This window comes from Photinus pyralis, unplaced genomic scaffold (genome assembly GCF_008802855.1).
Source record: "Photinus pyralis isolate 1611_PpyrPB1 unplaced genomic scaffold, Ppyr1.3 Ppyr1.4_LG7, whole genome shotgun sequence".
Lineage (NCBI taxonomy): Eukaryota > Metazoa > Arthropoda > Insecta > Coleoptera > Lampyridae > Photinus > Photinus pyralis.
Genome location: NW_022170738.1, coordinates 5,789,050 through 5,815,294, shown reverse-complemented (window position 1 = coordinate 5,815,294; position 26,245 = coordinate 5,789,050). Strand labels below are relative to the sequence as shown.

Sequence of the window (26,245 nt, the reverse complement as noted above, 5' to 3'; positions counted from 1 at the left end):
AAACTTTTCCATTATTTTATTTTGTTGAATAAATTGATATAGATAAAACCTTTAGAATAAACGGTTTATTCAACAAAATTATTGGCAATGACAATATAGGAAATGACATTAAAATAACATTACAAACTAGATTAGAATGAGGCAATAAATAATGTGTTTCTATATTACCACACAGCATTTCTTCCGTTTGCTCATCTCTTGTATTTAAAAAGGATTTCCCATATGAATTCGCTAACTGAGGGTTTACTTTAAGCGCACTAAAAACAGGGAAAGCTTTAAATCTTGTTTGAGCCTCCTTGTATCCAATGTTTTTCCAACCTTCCGAGTCTAGGCGATGGACCAAAATTCCTTGTTCCCTTAGTCTAACGTCCGGAACGGGGATCAAAGGTTCTCTCTCCTTTACTTTAGGCACGAAAAAGGACTCGCTTTCACTTTCTCCTGAAAAACTCAATTTCGGTGCTTTCCACTCCTGGCTAAACATAGGATCCTGGTTCTTGCTCTTCTTGATGACTTTCTTCCCACACTTCCTCAAAATCCTCTTCCTCTTCTTCTTCCTCCGATTTTAAGGATTCGTTGCCTGTCAAGCAGGAGGATCTAGCTTGCGTTAAATCTTTCAACATCGATTTTAATTCTTGTACCTCTAATTCCAGAGATGATATCTTCTGATCTTGCGAGGTACGTTTTGGGGGTCTCGCCTCAATTTCAACGGCAACAATATCACTGATGTTGTCATCGTCTAATGGCAGAGCTCGTTTTGGAGTTCTCGCTGTTCGATCTGCTTCTTCCTCAAGCTTCAAATTCGCCTGCTCCCTCGAGAGCAACTGCGGCATTAATGGTTTTATAGAATCAAGGAACATCTTTGCAGCCATATTAGATCCTCTAATTTTGTTGACTAGGGATAACGGGCTATATATTAGACCCCTGCAAAATGACCACTCTAACATCATCGTTCGATATCTTCGAAACGATCTTTCCGACAAACCCTCCGTCGATGGGTTAAAAGCTTTTGCGATTTCCTCTGTGGGAATAGCAAACTTAACAGCCGCATTTCGAGAATTGTCCTCGTCTAGTAAACTAAGAATGTGTTCCTTGGAGAAAGGCACCACTTTCCATTCACGCCACTTTACTGGTAGAAAGCGGTCGGCTGCCAGTTGTAGTCTATTAAGGATAACGTCATCCCTCTTGTTCCCTGCTGATTCATCCAAAAGGTCCTCAAGAGATATTAGATTGCCCGGTGTGGCCATCTATGAATAGATACAAACAAAATATATAAGTATTGGTATAAGTAATGAAACCAAATAACCAAAAGAAACGGGTGTTGAGGATAACCTTTGTTTATACTCGGAGGCCGAGGTTAAGTTTTATTTATACTCGGAGGGCCGAGGCTAAAGTAGCCGACTGGAGGGCCACATCTCTATGACGGTCATCAATGTGTCGTAAGAGCACGATTGATGCGACTTGAGTGTCAAATCGGCTAGTCGCGAAATGTCACACAAGACAGGCGAAGCGTCGCAAAAGCAGACGACGCATCTGTCGCCTGAGTACAGACGACGCGTCTCATTGGACGACGCCGCGTTGCATAAGGGTAGATGACGTGTCGCATGTGGGTAAGCGACGTGTCGCATGTGGGTATGCGACGTGTCAAAACCCTCTTGTCCAACTAGTGAAAACTTTTCCTAGAAAAGATAAAAAAACACTTACCTTCCTCAACAAAGAGAAAAAGAAACTTATCACAAAATCCGTAGGAAGAACTAAATTCTTATACAACGAACGTTCGCAACGTTAACGAGCGGTACATCCGCGCTACTTGAAAGACGATAGCGTACTAAATAAATATCTAGGGTTACTAGCCGGCCGTATTCGGCAGGCGTTTACGAAGTTAAACGACGCAACACGAGTGGTACTAAACGTGAACGAAGAAGAGTGTAATCTCCGAGAGGTCAAGCCGTAGGCACAGACCCTGAAATGCACCGTTTTAAACAATCGCTTTTTAGGGTCCTTGTATCCCGTTTAAATTTGCACATTAACATATGTCACCGGAGGGACGTCCATTTTGAATTATTACCAACAGATGCCTTCATCTGAATACACATTCAGCAGTAATCAGCCGTTTGGAACCACGAGATAGAATACACGACCTATATCTGAGCTTATCACCGTCGACATAATTACTTAGCCTATATCAATTATCTGACCAGTTTTGGGGAAATTTTCACTATTTTAAATTTAATTGTAATCGTAATTCTGGTTAACGATCTTTCGATTAATGCCTACATAATTGGCTCTGATTATTGTTTTTGCATTTGAGATCTCCTTCGGAGACATGATTTAATATTGGTTTGTCCTATTACGATCGTGGGAAGTACCGCAAGTGGTAAGCCCTCAGGCACCGTTAAGTACCTCACTGTAGCATTTTTGATTCACCGAGGCATTCTCGGTTAATTTGTCCTTTTATTCTTTATTATAGCTACTAGGTTGAACATTCTTGGGATGAGCTCACTCCACGAATGCCTTCGGAACTACATGTAAGAATAATACCTTCTCTTTATATACTTGTGTGTTCGCCACCTCGTTTTGGGGTTAATAACGTTAAGTTTCATGCCGTCGGGTGTGATCGAGTTATCGTTCACTAATTTGTGGGATTAATGTTCAATTAAGTAAAGTTTTTGGGGGAATTCAATTTAGGGGAAGAGATTAGTAAATGTATATTATTTTTAGTAGTGCATATTCATGCGTTAAGATTTTTTCTTGAATTTGGTGTACCTTACTGAATAAATTTTTGATTTTTGGGGTGGTCAGGTACTCACTGATTATATTATTGTTGTGCCGCTACTGTTACACTTCCTTATTCCGGTAACAGTCAGTGTATAATATTCCAGGTAATAAGGTGGCGCCCTTACTGCTTTGCTCTAGCATACCTAATTATTAGATGAGAGGAACGGAATCCAGTGCCCGCAGAGCCCGAACGATACCTAATGACCCTTGAGTGCTCAAGCTTACCCCGATTAATAGTCACCCCTGAGCTAGTTGGCCGATTAGCGGCGGGTTTGAGCAAATTCACCGTTATAAGGTAGTTATCATGCTATAAAGAAAACCAGAAAATTCCGATGGGACTCATCGTTGATAAAGGGTACATACGTACCATTCCTTAGAAATTTATTAGTATTAATTACTAAAGGTACTTTCTTGTCTTATGTGCTAGAGTATGCTATGCCTGCTGAATGTGATTTTGTGTGTGCATGTGCAGTTAATTACCGCGTTCTCATAAATTACAACCATTCACGGTCGAAGATAAATCAATTGAACGTGTAGCATTTTGTCACTACAAAGGACTATTATCAACTATGGTGTCAAGTTATTTCGCCGCCAAAAAACCAGAGTGATTGACCTTGTCGTTAAATATGGTGATGGTAAAATTGTTCTAAAAGAACCGCATGCCAAAAAACATTAGGCTGGATATATTTTGCTCAATGAACGTTTCTCCTTTGGTATGAGTAAAAAACGTTCAAAAAGATTCAACCTACAAGTTCCAATGTTAATTTCCGAAATAGTCTCTATAAGCCTATTTCTTCTGCACATCGTCTTCTGCGGACGGGCATTTTTTATATAAAGTACCGTTATTTTATTTATGCAAAATGTAAAGCAAAATTTTCGTAACTTATATTTGATTAAAACTAACAATCCTTAAGCAAAATAGGACTTTGTTTTCTTAAAGATACCATAGCTATGGACAAATTAAAGCCGTTTGTAAAGCATGGATTTTATAATTAACGAACTCATTGAGACTGAATTTTTGTTTCATTTCGCACAGTTGGGGTACAGTTTCATTTAAAAAAAGGTCGATGCATGCTATGCAATACAAATTAGGTTACAAGCTATTACAATTAGGTTGGAATATTATGGATTGCCATAAAAAAAGTTTGCAATTTAAATCTCCCTTTGGCATGTATAACTATTTATAGAAATACATCTCTTTGAACCATCAGGTTTTAGCCAGTATTTTGCGGTTTTGGGTGTTATTTAAAATGCTTAAATTTCGGGATATCTTGAAAGATATTCATAAAACATTTGTAACCTCTTTCTAAAGATGGTTTTTTTAGCATATCGGCTATTATGAAAACTGAGTCATTCTACGCAAGCTATACTTATAACATACTGCTGTGTTATTTCGTCTGGCAGGACGAAATTTAGGGATTTTTAACTAGAATGGACAAGGGCGGTTTCCTATTTCTATGTAATTAATTTTCTTAATTTAAATTTTTGTTTTGTGTCGTTCGTTAAGTACTTCAACAGAAATTATTGTTACGAAAAAGAGGTCAAGGTTTGTATTGTTTACATTTTAAACTCATCTTTGATTTCATTTAACGTAGATTTCTGAGAATTTTATATCGCTTTTATTCTGTTATCATTGTAAACGCTTAATTTAATAGATGTTAATGGATGTTATTTATCGCCTTTTCTTTGTATTTAAAAGACAGAAAATTCTATTTTTCCTAGAATTTGAAGCTTTGTGTGTAACAAGTGGTTTGATTTCGCGCCAAATTTCATTAAAAATTTCGAAATTTCTTGTCATGATAGTGAAGGTCACCCTGTATATTTCATTATTTGTTCCGGTTAGAAATTTTGTGTTTGGGCATTTCGGTTCGCTCAAGACTATGGTCCGATAGATTTAATTTCGCTCAGATTTAATTTCGTCGTGGGAAGAGTGCAAAGCTGATTGACGTCATCATGAGTAATGCGAGTTTTTTGTCGTTTGTTTATCAACTTTGGCGCCGTCTAGACCGAGAATAGGAGCGGATGTAGCACCGAGCTATCAGAGATAAGGAGCTTTCACGTCATCAGCAGAAAACCGTGAGATCAGTTTGGTCAGCAGTTCTTTGAGGTTAATGACGAAGTTAGAGTGGGTTAAGTCTTATTTATCTGAACCAATGGGAGAATTTCTAGCGGGAGCCATTTTTGTTTTATGGTAATTTGGGTGTGGTTTTTTCATTTCAATTCTGAAGAAGGGGATCGTTTTTGGGAAGACTCGCGTTGAGTACATCGAGGGGTCAACACGTACTTTGAGTGATTGCGTTTTAGAGGAGACTCGCGGTTAGTACGTCAAGCGGTCAACACGTACCTTAAGCGATCGTTTTGGTACACTTGGCGGTTTGAGCCACCGGCTTATTTCGGTTGCTCCCAGTTGCGTGCTTTTTGCACCCGTTTCGAAGTGTTATTTTCTTTGCGCGTTGATTTTTTGGCGAAGGAGACCCAAGTTTCAATCAGGTGATATTTGGGCGAACCCTTGAGCTTCACCCCAGGTTACTTTGGATGCAGTGAATCGCGTTAGGATACGTTGTGTTTTCTCGAGGATACATAATTCCAAGTGCTGCCCTAGTCCTCAAGGCGCAGAATTTCGGGATCCGCCCCAGGTGGAATTTCCTACTAGTGCCGTAAGGTCATTTGTCGAAGGAGCGCTGCGTTTCGGAGAGATATTTGCCCCAAGAAGAGCTGGTGAAATAATACTTTGAACCATCGCGGTTTACCGTCGGATAGTGATCATAAAAGTTTGTGTTCTGCCGTACCGCTAACTCAAAAATCTGTCGCCCGCAGGCGGTCAAAGCTAATAAACTAATAAAATAAAATTAAATACTGTGCTGTGTAGAAACTTTGGCAACTAGCCGTCTCCCACTCGCCACGCGAAGGATTTCTTGGACTAAGTTTCCGTTCAAACACTAAACTTTGCTTTCGTTCCGAGGAAGGATAGGCACCGTGGATTTTGGTTTCCGTGTGTTAAATTCAAGCCAACCCCTAGGAAGTCACAGAGACCTAAGTGTCAGATCACATCCACCCTGTACCAGAGGAAAGAGCAGTTCACAAGATCGGCTGTACAAAGGTTGTAAAGGTTAGTCTAATTAAATTTGTAACATTCTGTAAAATTCCACTTTTTGGTAATTAAGCTATAGTAAAAAAATTTTTTGATTTGATTGTTTATTAAAGTCCAATGAACGATTACCAAAGAGTAGGATAAATTTTTGTGTTTATTTAAATAAGTCCCAGCCCACGCTGGATTAAAAAACTGATTACCTGTTGTTGCATTTTTCAAACTGTAGAGGATGGCCACCCCTTGAGTAAATTAGTGTCACCTGATAGGATTTTTTATTTAGTTTAGTTGTCATTGTTAAGCTAGTGTTTTTACAAGGAGGAGAGAAGAACTGCTAGATCCGTGTAAATTGTTTGTATCGCTAATTTCATTTCAATATATTATCTATTTGGTGTCAATGTGCCTATGTCTCTAACGAAGAACGAGGGGAAGGAAAGGAGGAGTAGGAGTTGAGGCAGGAGACTGGTAGGCGGCAGTTTAAGGTTTGTTACGCAGTTTCAAAAGAGTTAAAAGCCCACCGATTTGAGTTAGCCGGAGCATTTATTTTTATCGATTGAGCAGCCTGAGAAGAAGACGGTTTGCCTTGCCGGGCGGAACCGATGGTAATCTTCAAGTACAGAAGGAACCCCCGTAGCATGTGTTATCTCTTAATGTCGGTTAAAAATTGATTATAAAAATAATTTCTACCTCTGGTTTAACGTGCGTTAGGGGGGAAATTTTCTGTTGTCAACTGCTTATCATTGGCTGTTTTAATTTGTAATTTGGAAGAAGGGTTTCCACCTTAAATAGAACGGACTGAGAAGAGGAAGGGCTTTTTGCCACTGTCAACGCAGAACTACGTTTGTTGAAATTTAAATCGCCTTTTGCCAAGTTGAGAGCAGATCCACGTCTGCAGAAGTTTGAAGTTTGTTTTGGAGTTGTGAAGTTTTTATCGTCAGTTTTGTTGCCAGTCAGGGCAGTTTTTGAGTTCGCTTCGGCGAGTTACCGCAGTAGTTTGGATTGTGTAGAGGCCAGCCAGCATTGGAAGTTGGTGGAGTTTCCGGTTTACGGAGTGGCAAGCAGAGTTGCGGCAGTTTTGGAAGTTTGGACCTTCAGTAAAGTGCGTCACTAAGGGGTGGTCGGCGCCGACTTGAGTGTTTTTTGTGTAATTTTGAAATGTTGTTGTTTTTTTTTGTGTGTAACGTATTTGGATTAGCAGTTTTGGACATGTACCGAATGTAAGTAAAATTAAGTTTTAATTTTAGTTTGTTTTTTTCTTTGTAATAATTGTTTGTGTCTCTTGTAATATTTTTCATTGTGTGTGTGACAATTAAATTTGAATTTTGTAATTTTCACAATAATTGCTGTGTATGTCATTCGTTTCCTTTCATTTACTGTTTTCTTTGGATACTTGCCCAAGGTCCATTTTATTTAATCAAAATTCTTAAGATCGATTTGGAATTTAAGGTATTTGGTCTAACCCACTATCTGGTAGAAGTTAATAGTTTAACTGAGAAAAGAGTCGAATTCCTCCTCTGTGCTGAGGAGAAGGTTTGTTCCGAGGAAGATAAAGGTTTGAGCTAGCTAGGTTTGTTTAGGTGTTTTGTGTACGGTCTTTTTGGCCTACGGACCGGTGCACACAGCAATACATACAGTTTGTGGCTATTAATTATAAAATTATGGATTAACCCAAGGAAGTGGTTTGTTTTCTAGTGACGTTTCTAAAATGAACCACCCTGAATAACTGCGGAACGAAATGTGACATTATCATTCCGGTTTTTACGACCGGCATAGTCGACGTTTTTCATTTGTTTCGTACAAAATTGAAAATTCCTATTCATCCGATTTTAAACAAATTGGCATTCGGAGTAACGGCTTTGAATTGCTAAGTGCTAAAATTATTAATAAGAATAATAAGTCGGAAAAAGAATGATGTGGTCTCAAAGCAACAATTTTTCAAAATTCTGAAAAATATCTACTAGAATTGCGCCAAGGGTCTTTTCTTATCCTACAATGAAAGTATGCTACTTGTTGACTCAATGATCAACAATTACTATTGAAATCTCTGGAATTTTGAGGTTTTTGAAATATTCTGGAATTCTCATATTAGATTTATTCCTGTATATGAGCATGAAAGTAGGGAAAAAGATACATATTTGCATACCTTAAGTTACGCATGAAGACGATAGCTTTATCTCCTTGAGGTGCAGGTCTGAGAAATACTTTTTAATTTGATTATTACATTATATATTGTATTATATGTTATGTTGTGTCGTGTCGTCTCGTTTCGTGTCGTGTCGTGTCGTGTCGCGTCGTGTCGTCTCGTGTCGTGTCGTGTCGTGTCGTGTCATGTTATGTTATCTTATTTTATATATTATGTTATTATTATAATTTAGCGAATTCGCAATGATTTGCCGTGCAATCAGTTTCTCTTATACACAAATCTTAAACAACAGAATCTTAGGCGTGAATTATATTTATTTAATACATAATATGTAGCAATCTTTCGAACTAGCTCTTACCTTAAGGTTGTCATAATATTTACTTACTCAAAAAGTTACAACTTTTCGCTTTGTCTTGTTTTATTTATTTTAATCTAATGATTATAGATCACTTGGAAAGTAGTGATAAACTATTAATAGTCGACCTTAATAAGTAGGAACTACTTGAAATCTTTTTCCACTTGAAAGGAATCTTGAAATTGAATTTTTTTACAAACATCTTCGAAATGATTATACATGAATAAATGCTACTGAACAATCTTCTGGATAATAGAAGACTGCTTGACGGGGGGTTGCTAGATGAGGCTGTACACCGTCACTTGTACAAATTGAAAGACTGGAGACCTCGCAACCCCAACGACTAAACGACATTCAAATCGATAGTGATTTATTGAGTATTATTTACAGTTTATATATACAATTAATTATAACGTATTTGTGTTTGTTTGACATAGTGTCCTTATTTCTTATTGCATTAGTTGGCATACGTTGCATTTTACGTATGCAATTATAGTACCTAATTTTCCATTGAACTTGATGCTTTTGTAGTATTTCGCGGCCAGATTGCTGGCTTGCGTTTCACAACTCTTAATAAATTGTTACCTTATGAATTCATGATAATGTAATAACTGTAACCTAGTTCTAATTATACTATTGCGACAGCGATGTATTTGCCGCAGCTTCCTTGTTCCTCTGTTTAATATCTTTTGGTATTAAACAGCTACCGTAAGCACAAAAAGCTCCAATTTATAGTTTAATAGTTTCATATATATTTAACGAAACAGGACGATCACGTATTTCCAAGTGGTTGTTGTAATAGTTATTTAGGTAGGTACATAAAAGTCAGGAAAATTTTGGGGCCCAGTACTTCAATTTCCGACTTAGGTAATGTCATTTTACTTTGCTCAGTTGCAAAGTATTCCAATTATTTCCAGTACAAATTCTATTCAAATAAATATTCAAATATTCCAAAATGAAGCTACTTGACCTAGGTTCATTAAACCCTCCAGGTTCTGTGTAGACAAATACAGTGGATTTTGTTTAAAACTCCTGAAGTACTTTGTTTTCAACATCATAAGTCCAATATCATCTAGAAAATAACAGAATGACAAGGTATAAAACACTATAATTACAAATTCTGCTCTGTAATGGTAAACAGAGCTTTATCAAACATCCTACTTATATCTATGAATGACCCCACAGTTGAGTAGTACTTAAGTACTGGTAGAAACTGAACTAAATAAATATAAGTAAAAAAAATATTAAAAAAGATTTCGCTTCTCATAACGTTTATTTTGGCCAGTTATCATTTAAGTACCCTCAGCGCACTTAAGGGCACTTAACCGATATCTCATGGATTAATCGGTATATAAGGAGCGACTAATCTCAAAAAATCATGATTCGACGTCTAACATTCCCTTCAACAATGATCGTAATAGTATTACTGGTTTCGTTAGCGTTAGTACAAGCCGTTCCGGCTCCACTTAGTGATCACGACTTATGGCAACGAAGCGGTAAATTTGAAGGCGACATGGTGTTGGCGCCCTGGCAAAAAAATGGAGTTATTGATGTCAAGTTAAGATGGACGAACAGAAACATACCGTACGAATTGTCGGACGACTTCGGTAAGGCATCTATTTAAGAGTAGCGTTTTTCTATTTTTCGATTCCAGACGAACAGCAAAAGGCGCAAATTAATGAAGTACTGGAACGAGAGTTTGCCAAGACTTGCATCTCAGTGAAACCACGCGTTGGTGAATCAGATTATGTTTACGTTACTGTAAGTTACCAACCATTGTAATGGTGGGGATTAATTATTTTTACCTCCAGGGCGATAATTCCGGCTGTTGGTCGCAGGTCGGTAGGTTGGGAGGACGACAGGAGTTGAATTTGAAAGTAAGGGGGTGTGTTTGGAACCACACAATCGTTCACGAGTTTTTGCACGCTGCTGGTTTTTATCACCAGCAAAGTTCCGTAGACAGAGACGACTTTGTTGATATATTTTGGGAAAATATTTCAAAAGGTACCTCGAAGTTTTAAAGAAACACCCAACGTAACTGCTAATATTTTCTTAGGACTTGAGCACAATTTCAACAAGTACAATGCTGACTTCGTGACGAGTTTCAATGAAACCTATGACTACGGCAGCATCATGCACTACGCAAAAACAGCATTTTCGTCGAATGGTAAACCGACAATACTACCTAAGGTGGGATATATCGATTTCTGGGCATTTTAAGTAACATTTCGTTTTAGGGTGACTCTACTATTCCCATTGGAGTAACAAATGTAATGAGTGAAATTGATATTCGAAAAGTTAAGAAAATGTATGACTGTGTATGAAATGTTACAAAATAAAAAAAATTATCTACGTCATTAGTTTCGTAGTAGAGTTTCTGTTTTAATTTAATTTAATGATGTAATACGGGAATAACCCCAAAAGCACAAACATATTTCGGTGTACAGTTTCAAAGTACTACAAAAAATAAAAATAACTGCATTTTAAACTAAATTTTAAATTAAGATTAGGTACAAGTAGAGCTGATAAATGGTAGTTTATATATATATTAACCCAAAATGCCAAAACTATACAAAAAATAATAATTTAAAATTATACAAAACAATAATTCAATAACTCAAATAAATGTACAGATCTCTACAAAAATACAAATACACAAGTACAATTTTTAATCCCTGAGCAAAGGACAAAGAAAAATAAAATAAAATAAACCTTAGGGAATAACTTAGATATATAATAATAATAATAATAATAATAATAATATATAATTTATTCTCCATAAAACAAAATCAAAACTCTACAAATAACACGAATAAAAACAGGAAAAGGGACTGCATTCAGTGCCGAGAGACCCTGTTCTTCCATACAGCCCCAATCCAACGTATTATTACATTTCAAAAAATTATTCTAATAAATAAATGCACGATCACTAATAACACTAAATTATTTCCAACCTCAAAAGTTTCATCTACTGTCTCGCACTTTATTGTAGCTTACTCAGCTGCAGTAGTAATCTTACTTGCACTTTGGAGCCATGAACCGAAAGAGTTTTAATGGACGGTGGTAACGAATTATAAACTTTACAAGCATTATGTGAAAAAGATCTGCGGAAATAAACTGTTTTGTGTATAGGGACCGTCAACAAGCCCCTATGACGTAAGTTTAAACTATGTACATTAGTGCGGAACAGTAATCGTTCAGCCAGGTAGGGTGGCGTCGCAGTAGTGATGACTTTATGATAAGAACTGATGAGTGCAATGTCCTCCGCTTTGACATATTAAGCCAACCAGCTTCCTTAATTTTAGGAGAAACATGTTCACTGCGTCTGATTCCGTATATAAACCGTAAACATGAGTTTTGCACCTTTTGTATTCTTGAAGCTGTATGTGAATCAATACACGCTCCATATACGACATCTCCAAAGTTAAAATGAGATAACACGAGGGAATCACACAAATGTATTTTAGTTGCAGTTGTCAGAACATGCCTACTGGGATATAATTGCTTTAATACAGAAAAGGATTTTCGTACGCACCCGTTAATGTGGGCAGTGAACCTCAAGTTAGTATCCAGGCACATCCCCAAGTTTCTGGCCTCGCAACTTATAGGTAGTTCCAAATTATTAATTTTAACCTTAACAGTGGATAATGCATTGCTTCTCATTAATTTTCGACCAAACAACATCACAGTAGACTTATCTGCATTTAAATGTAAATTATGTTTCATAGCGGTAGCTGCTAATTTGCTAAGTTCATTATTTATTATTTTAGTAGCAGAATCAATATGCTCCGGAGGGAACGAATAATAAACTTGGGTGTCATCAGCATACAACAGGTATTTACATTTTTCTAGAACTAGACAAATATTAGTAGAGTAAATAACATACAACAATGGGCCCAATATGGAGCCCTGAGGAACACCATAGCGAACGTCAGCCCAGAATGACTTTATACCGTTTACAACAACGCGTTGCCTTCTACCATGCAGATAAGATGTAATAAGTTGACATGCGGAAAGATCAAATCCGAGATGGAACAAAATGGTAACTAAAAGAGTGTGGTCAATCGTATCGAATGCCTTTGAAAAGTCTAACATAACAAGAACAGTAAGCAGGCCGTCATCGGTTGCTCGAATAATGTCATCAGTTAATTTAAGAATTGCTGTGGCGCAACTATGATTTTTCCTAAACCCTGATTGAAAACGTGATATTAACTGGAATTTCTCGATATGATTACACATTTGAGCTTTCATTACCTTCTCAAGTACTTTGGAAAGAGCCGGAAGAATACTAATAGGCCTCAAGTCTTTAAAACACTGAGCATTCTTGTTTTTCGGAAGAGGGAGGATATGCGCATCCTTCCACTGAATAGGGAATGTATCAGTAAGAATACATTGGTTAATAATATGCGTAACGTGAGGGACTATAAACGGCCAACACAACTTTATCATTTCAATTCCAACATCATCTGCTCCTATAGATTTAGATTTTATTTCATTTATAAATTTATGGACGACAGTTTCATTTACTGGCACAAATTTGAGTTGGTCAGAAACTTTTGGATGGACGCCCGAGTATTCTGTAAATGATGTTGTGTGCAGCGGTTGTGTAGCTTGAGGAATGGAGTTGACGAAAAAGTTATTAAGGTCATTTGGTTTATTGAGATGTTGAGGTATACTAGAGTTACTTCTTTTATAAATATCTAGATCTTTAACAGCCTTCCATAACGCAGTGCTGTTATTATTGCTCAAAACATGATTTAAGTATGCCCTTTTTTCGTGTTTGATGGCTTGATTCAGGAGATTTCTCATTGTTTTATAATACTCCCAATGTGAAGCTCTTTTCGAAGATTTATAGCGAATGTATGCCTTGTCACGCAACCGCATTGGGTAAAAGTTTTCATCCTTTTCTGTTAAATAGTTCTGTGCCTCTTTTTTGAACTTTATTAGTGAGAATCGAAAAAAATCCAAATTTGGAACGGAATTCCCCGACCGCATAAGCCTCGGCATAAGCCGTTCAATTGGTCCATTGTATAAATAATTAGTCCTGACCCAACTGTTTGCGAAAAGTTTCGCTTGACGTAAATCCCTAGTAGGGATATGTATTTTAAGGTTTTCTAATAGAAATGGGCAGTCGGGCATTCCATTAATCAGTTTATACAGGAACATAATGTCATACAGGAATCGACGCGATGCAAGAGTATTCGTGTTAATCTCAGATAATAGCGCAAGATAATTATTTCCAATCAAGCCAGCTTTGAATGTATAAAAACGGAGAAATTTATGTTGCACTCTCTCTATTTTATTAATGTGAGTAATTAAGTATGGCGACCACACTTGAGTACAATACTCCAAAATAGAACGCACAAACGAGAAGTATAATGTTTTAATCGTTAACGTATTCCTGAAGTTTGAGGAAGTGCGAATCAAGAAACCCAGTTGCTTTGACGCTTTATTAGATATATACTTGATATGGTCAGGAAAAGTAAGATCATATTTGAAAATTATTCCAAGATCGCTTGTAGTAGTTTTGGCTATCAATGGATGATCGTAAAGTTTATATTTGAAGTTGATAGGTTGTTTGATTTTGTGGAATCTTATATAAAAACATTTGTCAATATTTAGTTTCATGTCGTTCCTACTGCACCACGTGTGAAAAGTGTTGAGGTCAGTTTGGAGGTCCAAACAATCCTGGATGTTATTAATCGATTTAAATATTTTTATATCATCAGCAAATAGTAATATGTTCGAAGGCTTAAATGCATGTCTAATATCGTTTATAAAAATTGAAAATAAAATCGGAGCCAGATGTGACCCTTGTGGTACACCTGACGTTACTGAAATAGTCTTGGAGACGAAAGATTTGTATTTAACCATTTGAACGCGATCCATCAGATAGGACTTGAACCATTCAAGTAGGGAACCAAAATTCCTATGTCAGAAAGTTTTGCAAAAAACGATTTTTGACACCTTTGACCTTGAATATCTAAGACGCGGACACGAGATTTTATGTGACTTTTGAGACAACTTTCAGAATGACAAAATAAAGGTTTACACAAGTTTATAGCTTATTATCTCTCATTCCGAGGTTGGCCTTATTTTTTGTCTCAAATGACTGGACTATACATTTGATATACGGATTCAAAATAATTAGCAAACGAGTTAAAAATATCGTCGCCAGTTTTGCATGAGTGTGAGCCTAAGTACATGGAATCAGGAAGCTCATTTATAGATTTCAGTGAATTAACGCATAGTTCCAGAAACGTTTGACATTAGAATTAATACTATTTTCAACATTATTAACATATAAGAGGTATGGCTGAGTTTAGATAATTTTTTACATTGCGATCTTAACTTAGAAAATTCATTGTAAAGAGTAGTTGTATTAAACCGCTTATAATTACTATGAGCAATGTTTTTCAATCTGATACAGTGTCTAAGTTCTTGAGAGTACCAGGGAGGGAATCTCTTATGGTCTCCTATTCTTTTAATTGGGATGAAATGATCACAACCTTGTTTAAGAATATCATAAAATATAGACAACGCACTATCAAGATCACTAACATGCCGCAGTACCTCCCAGTTAATCATAGACAGGAAAATGTTAAGGCTGGTGTAGTCTCCATTCACAAAGTCGTAGCGATACTCCTCCGCTTGAAGTTTTGGATCTGGTGGCAAAATCTTTATCACTAAAGTTAAAGAGGGATGGTAGTTATCTTCTGGCAGAGGTGGTTCATTGCTTCTTTCAATAATTGTTAGCAACGTTTACATTTCCACTCGCTCATTTCGTTATCAACGGGAGTCTTGGGAAACTCCAAAGTAAAGTGCTACCAAGCTCTACATATTGAAACCAAAACGATGCAACATTTTTTTGGCAGCAAATTCGGTGACATTCAGCAGTCTAAGAAGAATGTGGTTTTCTCACTAGCCAGTATGAGCCGTAGCATTAAAATCAATGGCGAGAGAGTTACTATTACCTCTATGACAATTTTCCAAAGAACTGTCATAGCAAAAAAAAACGAACGTTGAAGATGTGGCAAAACTTTTGACCTATGAACTAACTCCATTCCCCATGGCTCTATTCCTCGAGGATGTAATGCGAAAAGGGATTAAGCCAGCCCTACACTTTAGGACTAGTATGTTTTTTAAGACACCTTCACTTATGGACGGAGTGCCTGAGGCCGTGCTAGATTTCTTGTTCCAAATATTTTCTTTTTTTGTTTGGTTGCCAATATACACAACGGTTCCGAGTTATATGACACTTATTTGGATGGCTGTCCAGTAACCATGTTCTACATTAGTTGCACCACCTGTTCACCTAAACCCGAGGCCCCAACCACAAACAACGACATCCAAGCCTTTAACTTTCGATGTACTACGAACGCACGAATAAGTGAGAGTACTCAGAACCCATTGGACACGGAAACGCGAATTAGTATTAAGGGTTGAAGACGCCGGTAGTTAAGAGAACCAAAGTGTAAGGCTCACTTCTGGCCTCCCTGACAGCTGCAATAAGCTTACAGCTATTCTAAACCAGAACATATATCTCTGAAATATTCCAATTTCTGTCAATAGGATATAAATACAAAGTAAAATACAAAACGACAAATAAAAGGAAATAATTAATCCTTTCAGCTTGCTTGCGTTACCGGCTTGCATATTTGTCCAAACTTAATTCCAGTTACAAATAATTGATGTTAGCCGGACGCATACTTTCGCGTGTCTTAATTTTAATTAATAATAATTAACGTAATAATTGCGGCAACCTGTATTTAAAGTGACGTTCCTGAATCAAATCCACAGATGGCTGATACATAAGCTTGAAGAGGGATGCATTTATTTCAAGGCAATTAAACTACACGCAAGTTAGGTGAATTATAAAAGCTAAATGTAAATTATTCACTTCAATTCACTTGATGAATGTTAAATGAAAAGAAATTACCCTGAGGTACAATGGCGAATTTGAACTTAATCTCATTAACGAATGCCTAACATTGCACATTTCTACTCTTCACTCTACTTCTCTGGAACCCCACGCCTTCCGTTCAGAAAAGTGCTTGATTTCAAAGTAACTATAAATCATCTACGCCCTGAACCGATCGCCGCTCGGCCGCTTTTCTCAATCTGCTTTACACTATTAGTGCTGGTTTCGGGTTTCCGTTGACTTAACTCTTCGAACTTGTTTTCCAGTAGGTTATTTTTGTCAATTACTTTGGAAATAAGCATGTCTTTTATTTTTGGAATAAAGCAAATGCTACATCTGGTGTGTGTACTATGTACAACGTGAAGTATACTGTACAGGCGTATACACACCACAACCTCAATGCACCAGGCCGCGGCCCGGACAATGATTTCTTATTACAAGTTTTCCATTTTTTTTAACTACCACGAGAGTTGTTCATGACCACTTGAAGTAATCAACTCTTGTAAAAGCAATGATCATTGCTTCACGCAGAATTCTCTTAATGCTAAAGAAATTTCCTTAGCTTTATCAAAGTCTGTGGTCGCTAAACATATCGAACTGACCCTTTTGCCAGATATAACGTTGCAGTCGAGCTCGTTTTTTTGCGACTCGCAAAATAACTGAGTTTTGGACATAAAATCTGTTAACCATTTGCGGCCTGCAAGATAATTGTAATATCCCCCATTTACATTTTTCAGTGGAACTACCAAGAATTTCGTGCCTCCGATAATATTTATCTTGCTAAGTTGAACAGTTGTTTCCAGCGCCGATACTTTTTAATATCTGCAGCGTGTTGACCCTTTATACCACTACTCTAATTTTTCTAAGAAACTCTAATAGTTCATGAACAATTTTCATTAAAATAGACAGGGCTATAGCAATCGCCAGATCACACATCACCCGAAACCGAAGTTCATACGGCATTCCATTCCAGACAGCTGTTAACCAACGGCCCTTTCACGAGATTAAATTTCGAAGGTTTTATGTTACCTCTACCGACTGCCATTCGAGAGCAGTTGTATTTCTTAAAACTGAATATTAATATTAAAAAGGACCAGTTTCCTGAATGATTTTTGTACCCTGCTGTAACACGAATTACGGTAGGGTATAATACAATTGTCTAATTTATGTATTACCCAGAGGGTGCATTTCTTAGTTACTTTCCAGTGAAAAAAAACGTAGCGTGAGCGTTGAAAATTTGTATCTACAAGATTTCTTAACCGATACATAAACTTGTACGAAACTTTGCTAAAACATGGCACGATGTACGTTACCATAAAATACCAATTAGAAAACCCTAAGAGCGAAACTGCAATTTCAAGTTTTAGATTTCCCTTTTTTTCATAGACTACCCAAGGAGATCTATTTAGTTTTCGTAGCGGTCAGACTAAACAAAACTTCAGTGGATCGAAATGTTCGTCTACGTGGCAAGAAATAGGCGCCTCTAACTTTCTTTTGATATACTTTACAAGAAATATACCATTTACTCGAACGCTTCAAAAGTAAAACGCTACACTAGTAAATTATTTGTGTTTTTATAAGCCAATTAGTTACCTTTAGCAAACAACGATTTCTGAAATTTAAGTCAATATTAGAGGTTAATCTGAACTTTACGTAATAGGTTAGTTAGGCTAACTAGCTGAGTAGAGAGAATTATAGAACTTTGTAGGGCACATAATCATGTGTAGGTATCAAGTATCAAACGTTTGGTGATGGCAATATTAATTACAATAACTAGGTAAACGACACCCTCAGCAGCAACCAGTGTAGAATTTACTCATAAATGCCTTATAATAAAATTTAAAATGAGCAGACTGGAAAATATGCGCAACTGCGTAATTATATGAGAAACATATAACAAGGAAAATACATGTTTGTCACTTGAGTTTTTATTTCATAAAGTGTTTGAATGGTGACCTCATTTTCTTTAGTCCCTTCGTGTTGCAACCCGGTTGATGGTGAGATAGAACAATATACAATACGATTGAATATTGATTTAATAATAATTAATGAATATCAATTAATTAATTAAATAATTTATTTTAAGTAGAAGCAAAAACAGGGTTGTTCGATACTCGATACGAGTTTAACTGAAAACTGACACTTTTAGTCCCAGTTGTATAAAACACATTACAAATACAATATTTGTCCCTTAAAACAGCTGTCATAATGTTCATAATAAGCATTTCTCCAATTCGAGACGTAATAAGTTCCGATCGATAACATGTTCTTATAGCCGTAGGTTTTTTGTTTCAGTTAATCAGCGGTTAATTTTAGTTTGTGATCCATTTTGATGTATTTGAGAACAACACACATGGTTTCGTCCTTGATTAAAAGAAATGTAGAACAGATCGTCGTGCAAAACGATTCCTTTTATAAAAAGATGAAATTGAATGAAATGTGCAGGTGTGGCTCTTTGTTAAATTGCATTATTAAGATTATTGCTTATGTGTATTATTACGAAATATGGTAGTGGAACGCGATAAGTGATTTAATAAAAGGGGGGTCATTAAGCTTTCATTATCGTGAATTAACGTTTCAATTCAGAATTGTGTCTTAGAATTAACGTCATCAATATTTTTGGCAGAAGTGAGTGTTAAACTAAAGTAATGTTCAGTTGTTTTTTGAAGTCATTTTCCGTTACGAATAATTGAGTGACAGTTTCACTAATCACTTGTTTCAATAGTGAGTAGCCCTTGTAACGATACTGTCCAGTGTTTTTTTTTCAATTTTGTTATGATACTGGGCGAATGAGTACGGCGGACGAAGGATTAAGGCGCCTTAAGAGTCGTGAGACACAACGTAATTGTCTAATTACAGGAACATTTCTGATTAAACTACAACTTTTTAAGGTATAGTTAAAAGTGTAGGATTCTGCTAAATAGCTGGAAAAGTAGTCAACGTAGATTTAATTTATCGTTATCTAACGAAGCTGAATTTGAACGGAGGATAAAGATTAGCTACAGCTATTGGCCTACAGTTTTAATTGTGCGTTAAACCGGAAGGTTAGACTAGGCCGTTTATTTTCTACCGATAAAAAATCTACGGAAATAATCCAATCCGTTTTGACACCAACTGTTACCCTTATTCAATTAATTGACATTGAAATTCAGTGTGATAAACAAGGAAGTTTCGTCGTATCGTTAACAATAAAGCCCTATTCGGACAGCGTACAATACTTGATTAAGGTACTAGACTCTTCTGCTATTTGGAACCCACTGACAGTCCAATTTGTGCACAGAAGAACTATTTAATGTGTAAAATCTCACCTTAAATCCTTGCGTGCGTTAACGTTAGAAAATCAATAGTTTTTCTTTAAATGAGAAGACGATACATGCAGGGATGCAGGACGTTTTGTAAGCCTTAATTGTGTCAGGGGGCCCCAAAATGGCGGACGAGCTTACGGACTAAGCTTACGGACGAGTCAGCTATGGGATATATTTAGTACCTATAGGACAGCAGTTTTTGCGATACCAAACCAACCCACTATACATTTACAAATATCCATGCCCCAACCCGGATTCGAACCGGAGACCCTTAGGGTCGATTTCATAGAAGTCCGGTTGAACCTTTGGTTGAGTCCTTGCGTTTTATAAATACTTTTCGAAGCATGGTTGGCACTGAGCACTTGCAAAATTTTGTGACCGAACTCTAACCGTAACACGACGTGCACAACCACGGGTTGGAGATTTCAACAGCTCGCCAACCTTGAGACCCGTTGTTGGAAGCTCGCGCGAGGTTTATACGATTATAAAATCCAAAAATAGAGTCAACCAGCCCTTAGTGTCGCAGTTGGGCTTCCACGCCTGCGTCGCACTTCCCGGCATTATAATTTTTTTAAAAGTAATTTTGATATTCCTGAAGAAATCAACCTATGAGATGGACTTGCATGAAACAGATTTTGTATTGCATTTATTGGTAAGAACAAAACCTAAAGGCAGGATTTGGATAATTTTGTTCCATTGATTGAAAATTTTACATTTAATTTCAGTGAGTCCTTTGGTTGGATTAAAATATTGTTAGGATTCAGAGTTGTATGTATATGTGGCACAGAAGAATGTACCAGTAATTCATTATGTGGGTAAAGATACAATATCTAAATAAGGATCAAATTTAGCATGAACGATCACGAAATAGGCGTGAAACCAGAGCTTGAGATTTTGAAGGAGGAGATAAGAGGCCAAGCTTCGGCAGGGTAAGGAGTATAAAAGTAATTTTATAGTAAAGTATTTGTAATTTTGAAAAGCATTGAGGATGGTATCATTTATCATACTCGTAGAGTCGTGTAGACATGCTCTATGTTATAATGATGTTTATAAACAATATAAAAAATAAGGAAATGAAGAAGTTAATTGTAGTAAAATGTTCATGAAGTTGTTCCTATCTAAAAAGGAGAAGTGATGAGATTAAATTTGTGTCTAAAATAATAATTCGTGTGTAGGGGAAACATTCAAAAGAAATTAGATCGTCATCATTTTTTCCTCTTGCTAAGCGTAAGAGGTATTTTTCCTTTTGGTACCGATTTCAATTACTTTATGCCGCGTACTGTAATTTACAATTTCGCTTTACATCGCCCAAATTCCCATCATCTTAACTGAAGTTTTTCCTTGGCACACAGTGCGGTGATTGTTATTGCTTTATAAAGTAATTTTCAGGAGAAAAACTTTAATCCTTGCAGAATATGACTGAGTAAAGCCAGGTATAGTTTTAATATTATAAGGCCCACTCTCGTTTTAATATAAGAACATAAAAAGAAGAAATGCTGAACTACAACCTGTTATAATATTCCTTTGATGTAACGCATCGATGTAAATAAAGCGCGTCTCAAAGGGTTTCGTAACAAAGTTATCCGAGACGAAATCACATCATATTATACCGATAGTTTACCTACCCTCTACTGGAATTAAGGTAGAAATGCGTGATTGTGTATTGAAGTGGCACGGAAGTAGACAAGCAAGCCGATTCGGATTCTCAAGTGTATTGATTGTAAATCAATGCTTTGCTGATTGATGACGACGTGTCCAGCTCTCTGTAGTATTGGTAGTCATTTTTTCTTGTAAACAAAGGCCTTTGCTTTTCATTTTATAAACTAGGTATTCAGTGTAAAAGTAAAAAATTCCATTGTCGATGACTAAAATACTCTACAATCCTTAGCTAGGTACCATATTTGAAAACTCAGTACAATCGTGAAGGAAAGCAAAATAAGCAATTACTAAATTTCTCGCCACAATTAGCTACTGATGGACAGCTGGAATATACAGTTGGTTTTCGCAATTATTTTATGCTGTGTTGTTTTGAAGATTCAAGCGGTAAAGTGAGATACTTCCGAAGTTTAAAAGCGCTTGAACTGAAAATTACCTATTCCATTTTGTTTATTAATTTTCTTTAGCTTAACATAATGGGAAACTTCTTACGGATCATGTTCGTGCTTCCCACTTGTTCTCCTCTAATCTCCGGTGAACGTTTTCAATTTTCTAAGGAAAGTTGTACAGTGAAAACTAATACCTACGGCACATATTTCATATTACAATTATGCAGAAGCACAAGTTATTAATGATACCTGTTCGATATGAATATCATAATGAAACGTGTCTACTTTTAAAACCACGAGGCGTAGCGGAGTGGTTTTAGATACACGAGTTTCATTAATACGAACGTGTATCATTGAAAATTTAATCTACGACGACCCAAATAGATTTTATTCGCATTTTGATTTATCTAAACGTTCTCTTAAATTCAAAATTAGCGTGTCCTTATTAGTCATGGTAATCGTGTTTGTTTCAATTATGACATTCGCGGTGAAAAATAGTACCTACCTATTAATTGTCAATAAGAGCGATTCTGATTCTGAGGTTCATTCGCATATCGAAGGGATTGCTCAAAACGTTATTGATATCCTTGCCCCCGCCCACTTAAAAATAAAGACAAAATAAAATAAAATAAAAATAAAGCTTTTTGTATTCAACTTGTACACCATTTAAAGTCCCAAGATCCTTCAAACCAGGTGAAATGTTCAACAGACATAATAGTCATTATTGGGTACAGGAAAACCTTTACGTAGTGAAAGAAATAAATTTCCAAGATGTGTGGAGCTTTGTAAAACGACCAAGTTTTTTGCTGTCATTTATGGCGAAAATTAAAACGGAGTTCGATATCTCGATATTTGAATAACCCTGTGGACGATACGCTTGAAAATTCGCCTCTTCAACAGCAGATTAAAGTATGGTATCAACAAGATGGCGCTCCCGCCCACAATTATAAAGTGTTTGGAAGAACGAATTTTTGAAGATAGTTGGTGTAGCAATAATTGGCCACAGATGTGGCCCCCTACTTCTCCTTATTTAATGCCTTTCGACTTTTTTCTGGGTGTACATTAAACAAGTAATCTACAACAGAGCAAAATAGGTTGGAAGTAATTTAAAAACTAATGCACAAAAAGGGTTCATTAATATAATAAAGCTGTTTGAATTTTCCAATGTTTAACCCTATTCGACCACCCACTATCGCCGCGTGATCCGCGAAATTGCTGCCAGATGCGGATATGTTATTAGCATATACATAACTATCTTGTATCCAAATTTCAACAATAATAAAACTGTTTAAGAAATGTGCCACTAGGTCTTAGACTAGAATGGCTTTCAACTTTCAAACTAAGCGATGCAGGAATAGCACGATAGTACGAATATAATTCCGAAAACCCGGAAGTTTTACGATATTCCGTAAATGAGATCTCGATAGATTTATAAAGACCGTCCGAAAAGCCCACAGTTAGTGAAAGTATAAGCTACTTCTTGATAATCAAAAATGCGCTAAAAATGCTTGTGTGCGATTTGTTATCCAATGCGCGAGACGTTATGGAATGTCAAAGAGAAGGATTACAGCCTCTGTAGGATTAATCCAAATTAAAATAATTGACGGATAGGACCACAGATACAAAATAATCAATATGTTTTAGTTTGATATTGATATTGGCATTTTTATGCGACATCGCTACGCAAAGTTCACAATTTTAGCGAGGAATTATTTTTGAGAATAGAAATTTGTCGTTTCTTTATTTTTTTGATAAGCGGATTTCTGATATCCGGTCATATTGAAAAAATAATTAGCACAAAACCCTCTTAGTTGCTCTTTGTCGCTACTTAGTGGTCGATTTACGAATTGCGATATTTGGGTTTCTGTCGTGTCGTGGTCCAAAAGATCAAAAAACAATTTCTATTTACCTCAGACCGAGCCTCAGACTATTTTTTAAAACATATGCATTATTTATCATAATAGATGGAAATAAGATCTTGAAATACCGACACTTTTTTTTCAAGTGTGTAATATTACGTGTAAAATTACAGATTGTTTATGTTTTTTTATGGTATTTTATGTAATTTAAGTAACTTACCATTAAAAAAACCGTAATTTTACAGTAAAATTACCAGTAATTTATGTTATGCAATTTCTTAAAAGGCATAAATTACATAAAAAGCCGACCTCTTGTAAGTTACGTGTAATATAACAGTTTTTTATGTAACTTACAAATCGTTATTTTACAATCCACTTCACTAGTTGTAGGTACGTTTTTCTAATTTCATTAGAACGGTTCTTACTTATGAAATGGATTTTCTATTTATAGATATCACTAATAAACCCAGACCGATATTTCAACATTCTTCAAGTTCAGAGGTACCTACTCCGAAGTATCAAGGGGTTGAAATAGAAAATTGCCACAAACATGATGTAGAGCTCAAATATGTGCGCAAACGGGTATGTAGGTATCGACACTGAATCAACATATTAGCATAGAAATATCCCGGAAGAGAGGTTTTCAAGTGTAAAGATATAGGTACATACAATATACGCGATAAAAGTAATTTTAAATACGAATCTCAAAAATTGCCGCATTTCAAAAAATTCAAATCGTTCTCATTTTAAATGTATGAAAAATTAGAATGAAATTGCTCCCCTCGCTCATGTTTCATTAATGCCAGATGCAATCTCGAATAAGCTTGGGCTTCCAATTGCTATTTCGGATACGCAGAAGCTGATTTTAAGGCACAATTATAAAAGACAATTTTTCTTTAACGTTGATCATAAATTAAACATTAATTTCATTTTAAAAAAATCGCAAGTCTGTTGAGAAGCGAATACCTCTATAACACTGCATACTGGTACAGTAATCGATCAATCACCTTCTCCAATACCTAAGTACTAGGGACATTTCGCCAAATCTACACTGAAATTGTGTCACAAATAATTAGCTCCATAGATCTTAATATGTGTGCAACAGAGATACCATCATCGATTTCCCCTAAAAACAGCTAGCTTAGTAGAGAGGTATTGCGTATTACCTAACTCTCATAATTTGTTTTAGCATTGAAACAGTGTAATTCTGGTTAAAGCCACTCTAAATAGGCGACGATAGGTATGCAAATCAAATTATGGGTTTCAGCAAAAGCGAATTAAAGCTTAACAAAATATAAATTTATTCCGTAGGCAACTCGCATTCAGTTTAACAACAAACATCAGGGAGAGGAAATTGTAGGATACACAATCAAAGGAAGAAATATTTTATACACGTTTTACCTACATAACATCATTAAATTGAAATAAATAAAATTATTTTGTTCCTTTCCTTTATACAGTTCACACGTAGCATATACTTTAAATTACGGATGCGTGAGCTCGATAATTAATATACTGCTTTAATAAAAAAAAAAACTGGCGAATGTCTCCGCAGTTCTGATAACATCAACCAAATCCTTATTAAAATCGCACGGTGGTTAAAACGGAAATATTGGGTATCGTGGTTAACCATACCGCTTATATTTATAAAAAAATTTCATCATACCTACTTGCACATACGGCGTACCGGCCGACGCTACGAGTACACCTGCCAATAATATTATTTATTTATACCTACAAAGATTTACTATTTTGAACTAGAACTTGCAGAAGTAGATCGTTACAGGTATCATATCAGCGTAGTACGATCCTTAATTTTTACTCCACGCATTTATTAAAGATCATGAATATTTTTTTCGGTTTGCGCCATTTTGGCAGATACCCAGACATTAAAAACCGACAAGAATGATAAAGCTTTTTCGAGCGCATTTATGACAGTCGCATAAAAGCTAACTTTACAGCAACTTGACAAACAAGAGCTCAGAAATGATACCTACATACTTATAGCTTTATTATAAGTGGTACCATTATAATTAACGTTGGAAAAATTATTAGGTATCTATTTCCCATCAACTTGGCACATCAGAGCTCAAAGGTCAATCCATATTTTGACTTTTCTTTGAAATTCTGTAATTTTTTCGTACTTATGATACCACTGAAATTGATACATGAACTATTAACCTCGTTTATTTTAACATTATATTCGTATCATGAATTCCTATAGTGTATCAATCACGTGTAAAAATTAACGGGAAATACAAGTCAAATGAAACGATAACGAGGGGCCATTTTCAGGACATTTTTTAAACCATATGAGCAGAATAATCTAACAATAACATTGAATGTTAATGGACTGATTTTAACAATACTACACTGAGAATCAACGCTATAGGTACTCTGTTTAGGATATGTTTCCATTATTTTCGAGTAGACGGGTATGTATTAAACGGGTCTCTTAAACCCTCGAGTTACGACAATGAAACTAAACCATTAGTAAAGGCCGTAAAGGGTACGCGTTTTCACTTGCCACGGAAAATCTAATGTGGACACCGAAACAGCGCTTGAAACATTTATAATTGTTCACAAATTTTGCGTTCCTATAAATTTGTTAAAATTTTCTGAAACATTTCCAACAGTTTTTAAAATTCCACCATTCAACATTTCTGCAACATTTCTATAATTATACTCACAAATTTTGAATAATTTCCCAAATTTTTTAAACATTGCCAAAGTTACTACATATTTTCGATACAT

General features: G+C 36.1%; 3 protein-coding genes across 3 annotated transcripts in view; 2 read left to right on the top strand and 1 right to left on the bottom strand.

Moving 5' to 3' along the window:
- The window catches only part of LOC116175350 (5-hydroxytryptamine receptor 1D-like), a 174,914-nt gene that overhangs the window by 33,236 nt on the left and 115,433 nt on the right, over positions 1-26,245 (bottom strand). The gene's annotated exons all lie outside the window — the stretch shown is intronic.
- Positions 9,572-10,715, top strand: LOC116175353 (zinc metalloproteinase nas-13-like). The gene is made up of 5 exons (XM_031493424.1): positions 9,572-9,968; positions 10,016-10,122; positions 10,173-10,365; positions 10,418-10,551; positions 10,599-10,715. Exons 1-5 carry the CDS (start codon positions 9,740-9,742, stop codon positions 10,683-10,685), a joined length of 750 nt encoding a protein of 249 aa, XP_031349284.1. The 5' UTR covers positions 9,572-9,739; the 3' UTR covers positions 10,686-10,715.
- LOC116175556 (adult-specific rigid cuticular protein 15.5-like) overlaps positions 23,845-26,245 on the top strand; it is a gene marked incomplete at its 5' end in the record, with an annotated part of 70,180 nt that continues 67,779 nt past the window's right edge. The window contains 2 exons of the mRNA XM_031493723.1: positions 23,845-23,881; positions 23,943-24,073. Of these exons, the coding sequence (XP_031349583.1) occupies positions 23,845-23,881; positions 23,943-24,073 (168 nt within the window). The remainder of the gene's footprint in view (positions 23,882-23,942; positions 24,074-26,245) is intronic.

Coding starts and splice junctions, on each gene's coding strand:
- LOC116175353 (XM_031493424.1), top strand. CDS start 9,740: ATGATTCGACGTCTAACATTCCCTTCAACAATGATCGTAATAGTATTA. Junction 10,123..10,172: donor CAGATTATGTTTACGTTACT/GTAAGTTACCAA, acceptor TTTTACCTCCAG/GGCGATAATTCCGGCTGTTG. Junction 10,552..10,598: donor AACCGACAATACTACCTAAG/GTGGGATATATC, acceptor ATTTCGTTTTAG/GGTGACTCTACTATTCCCAT.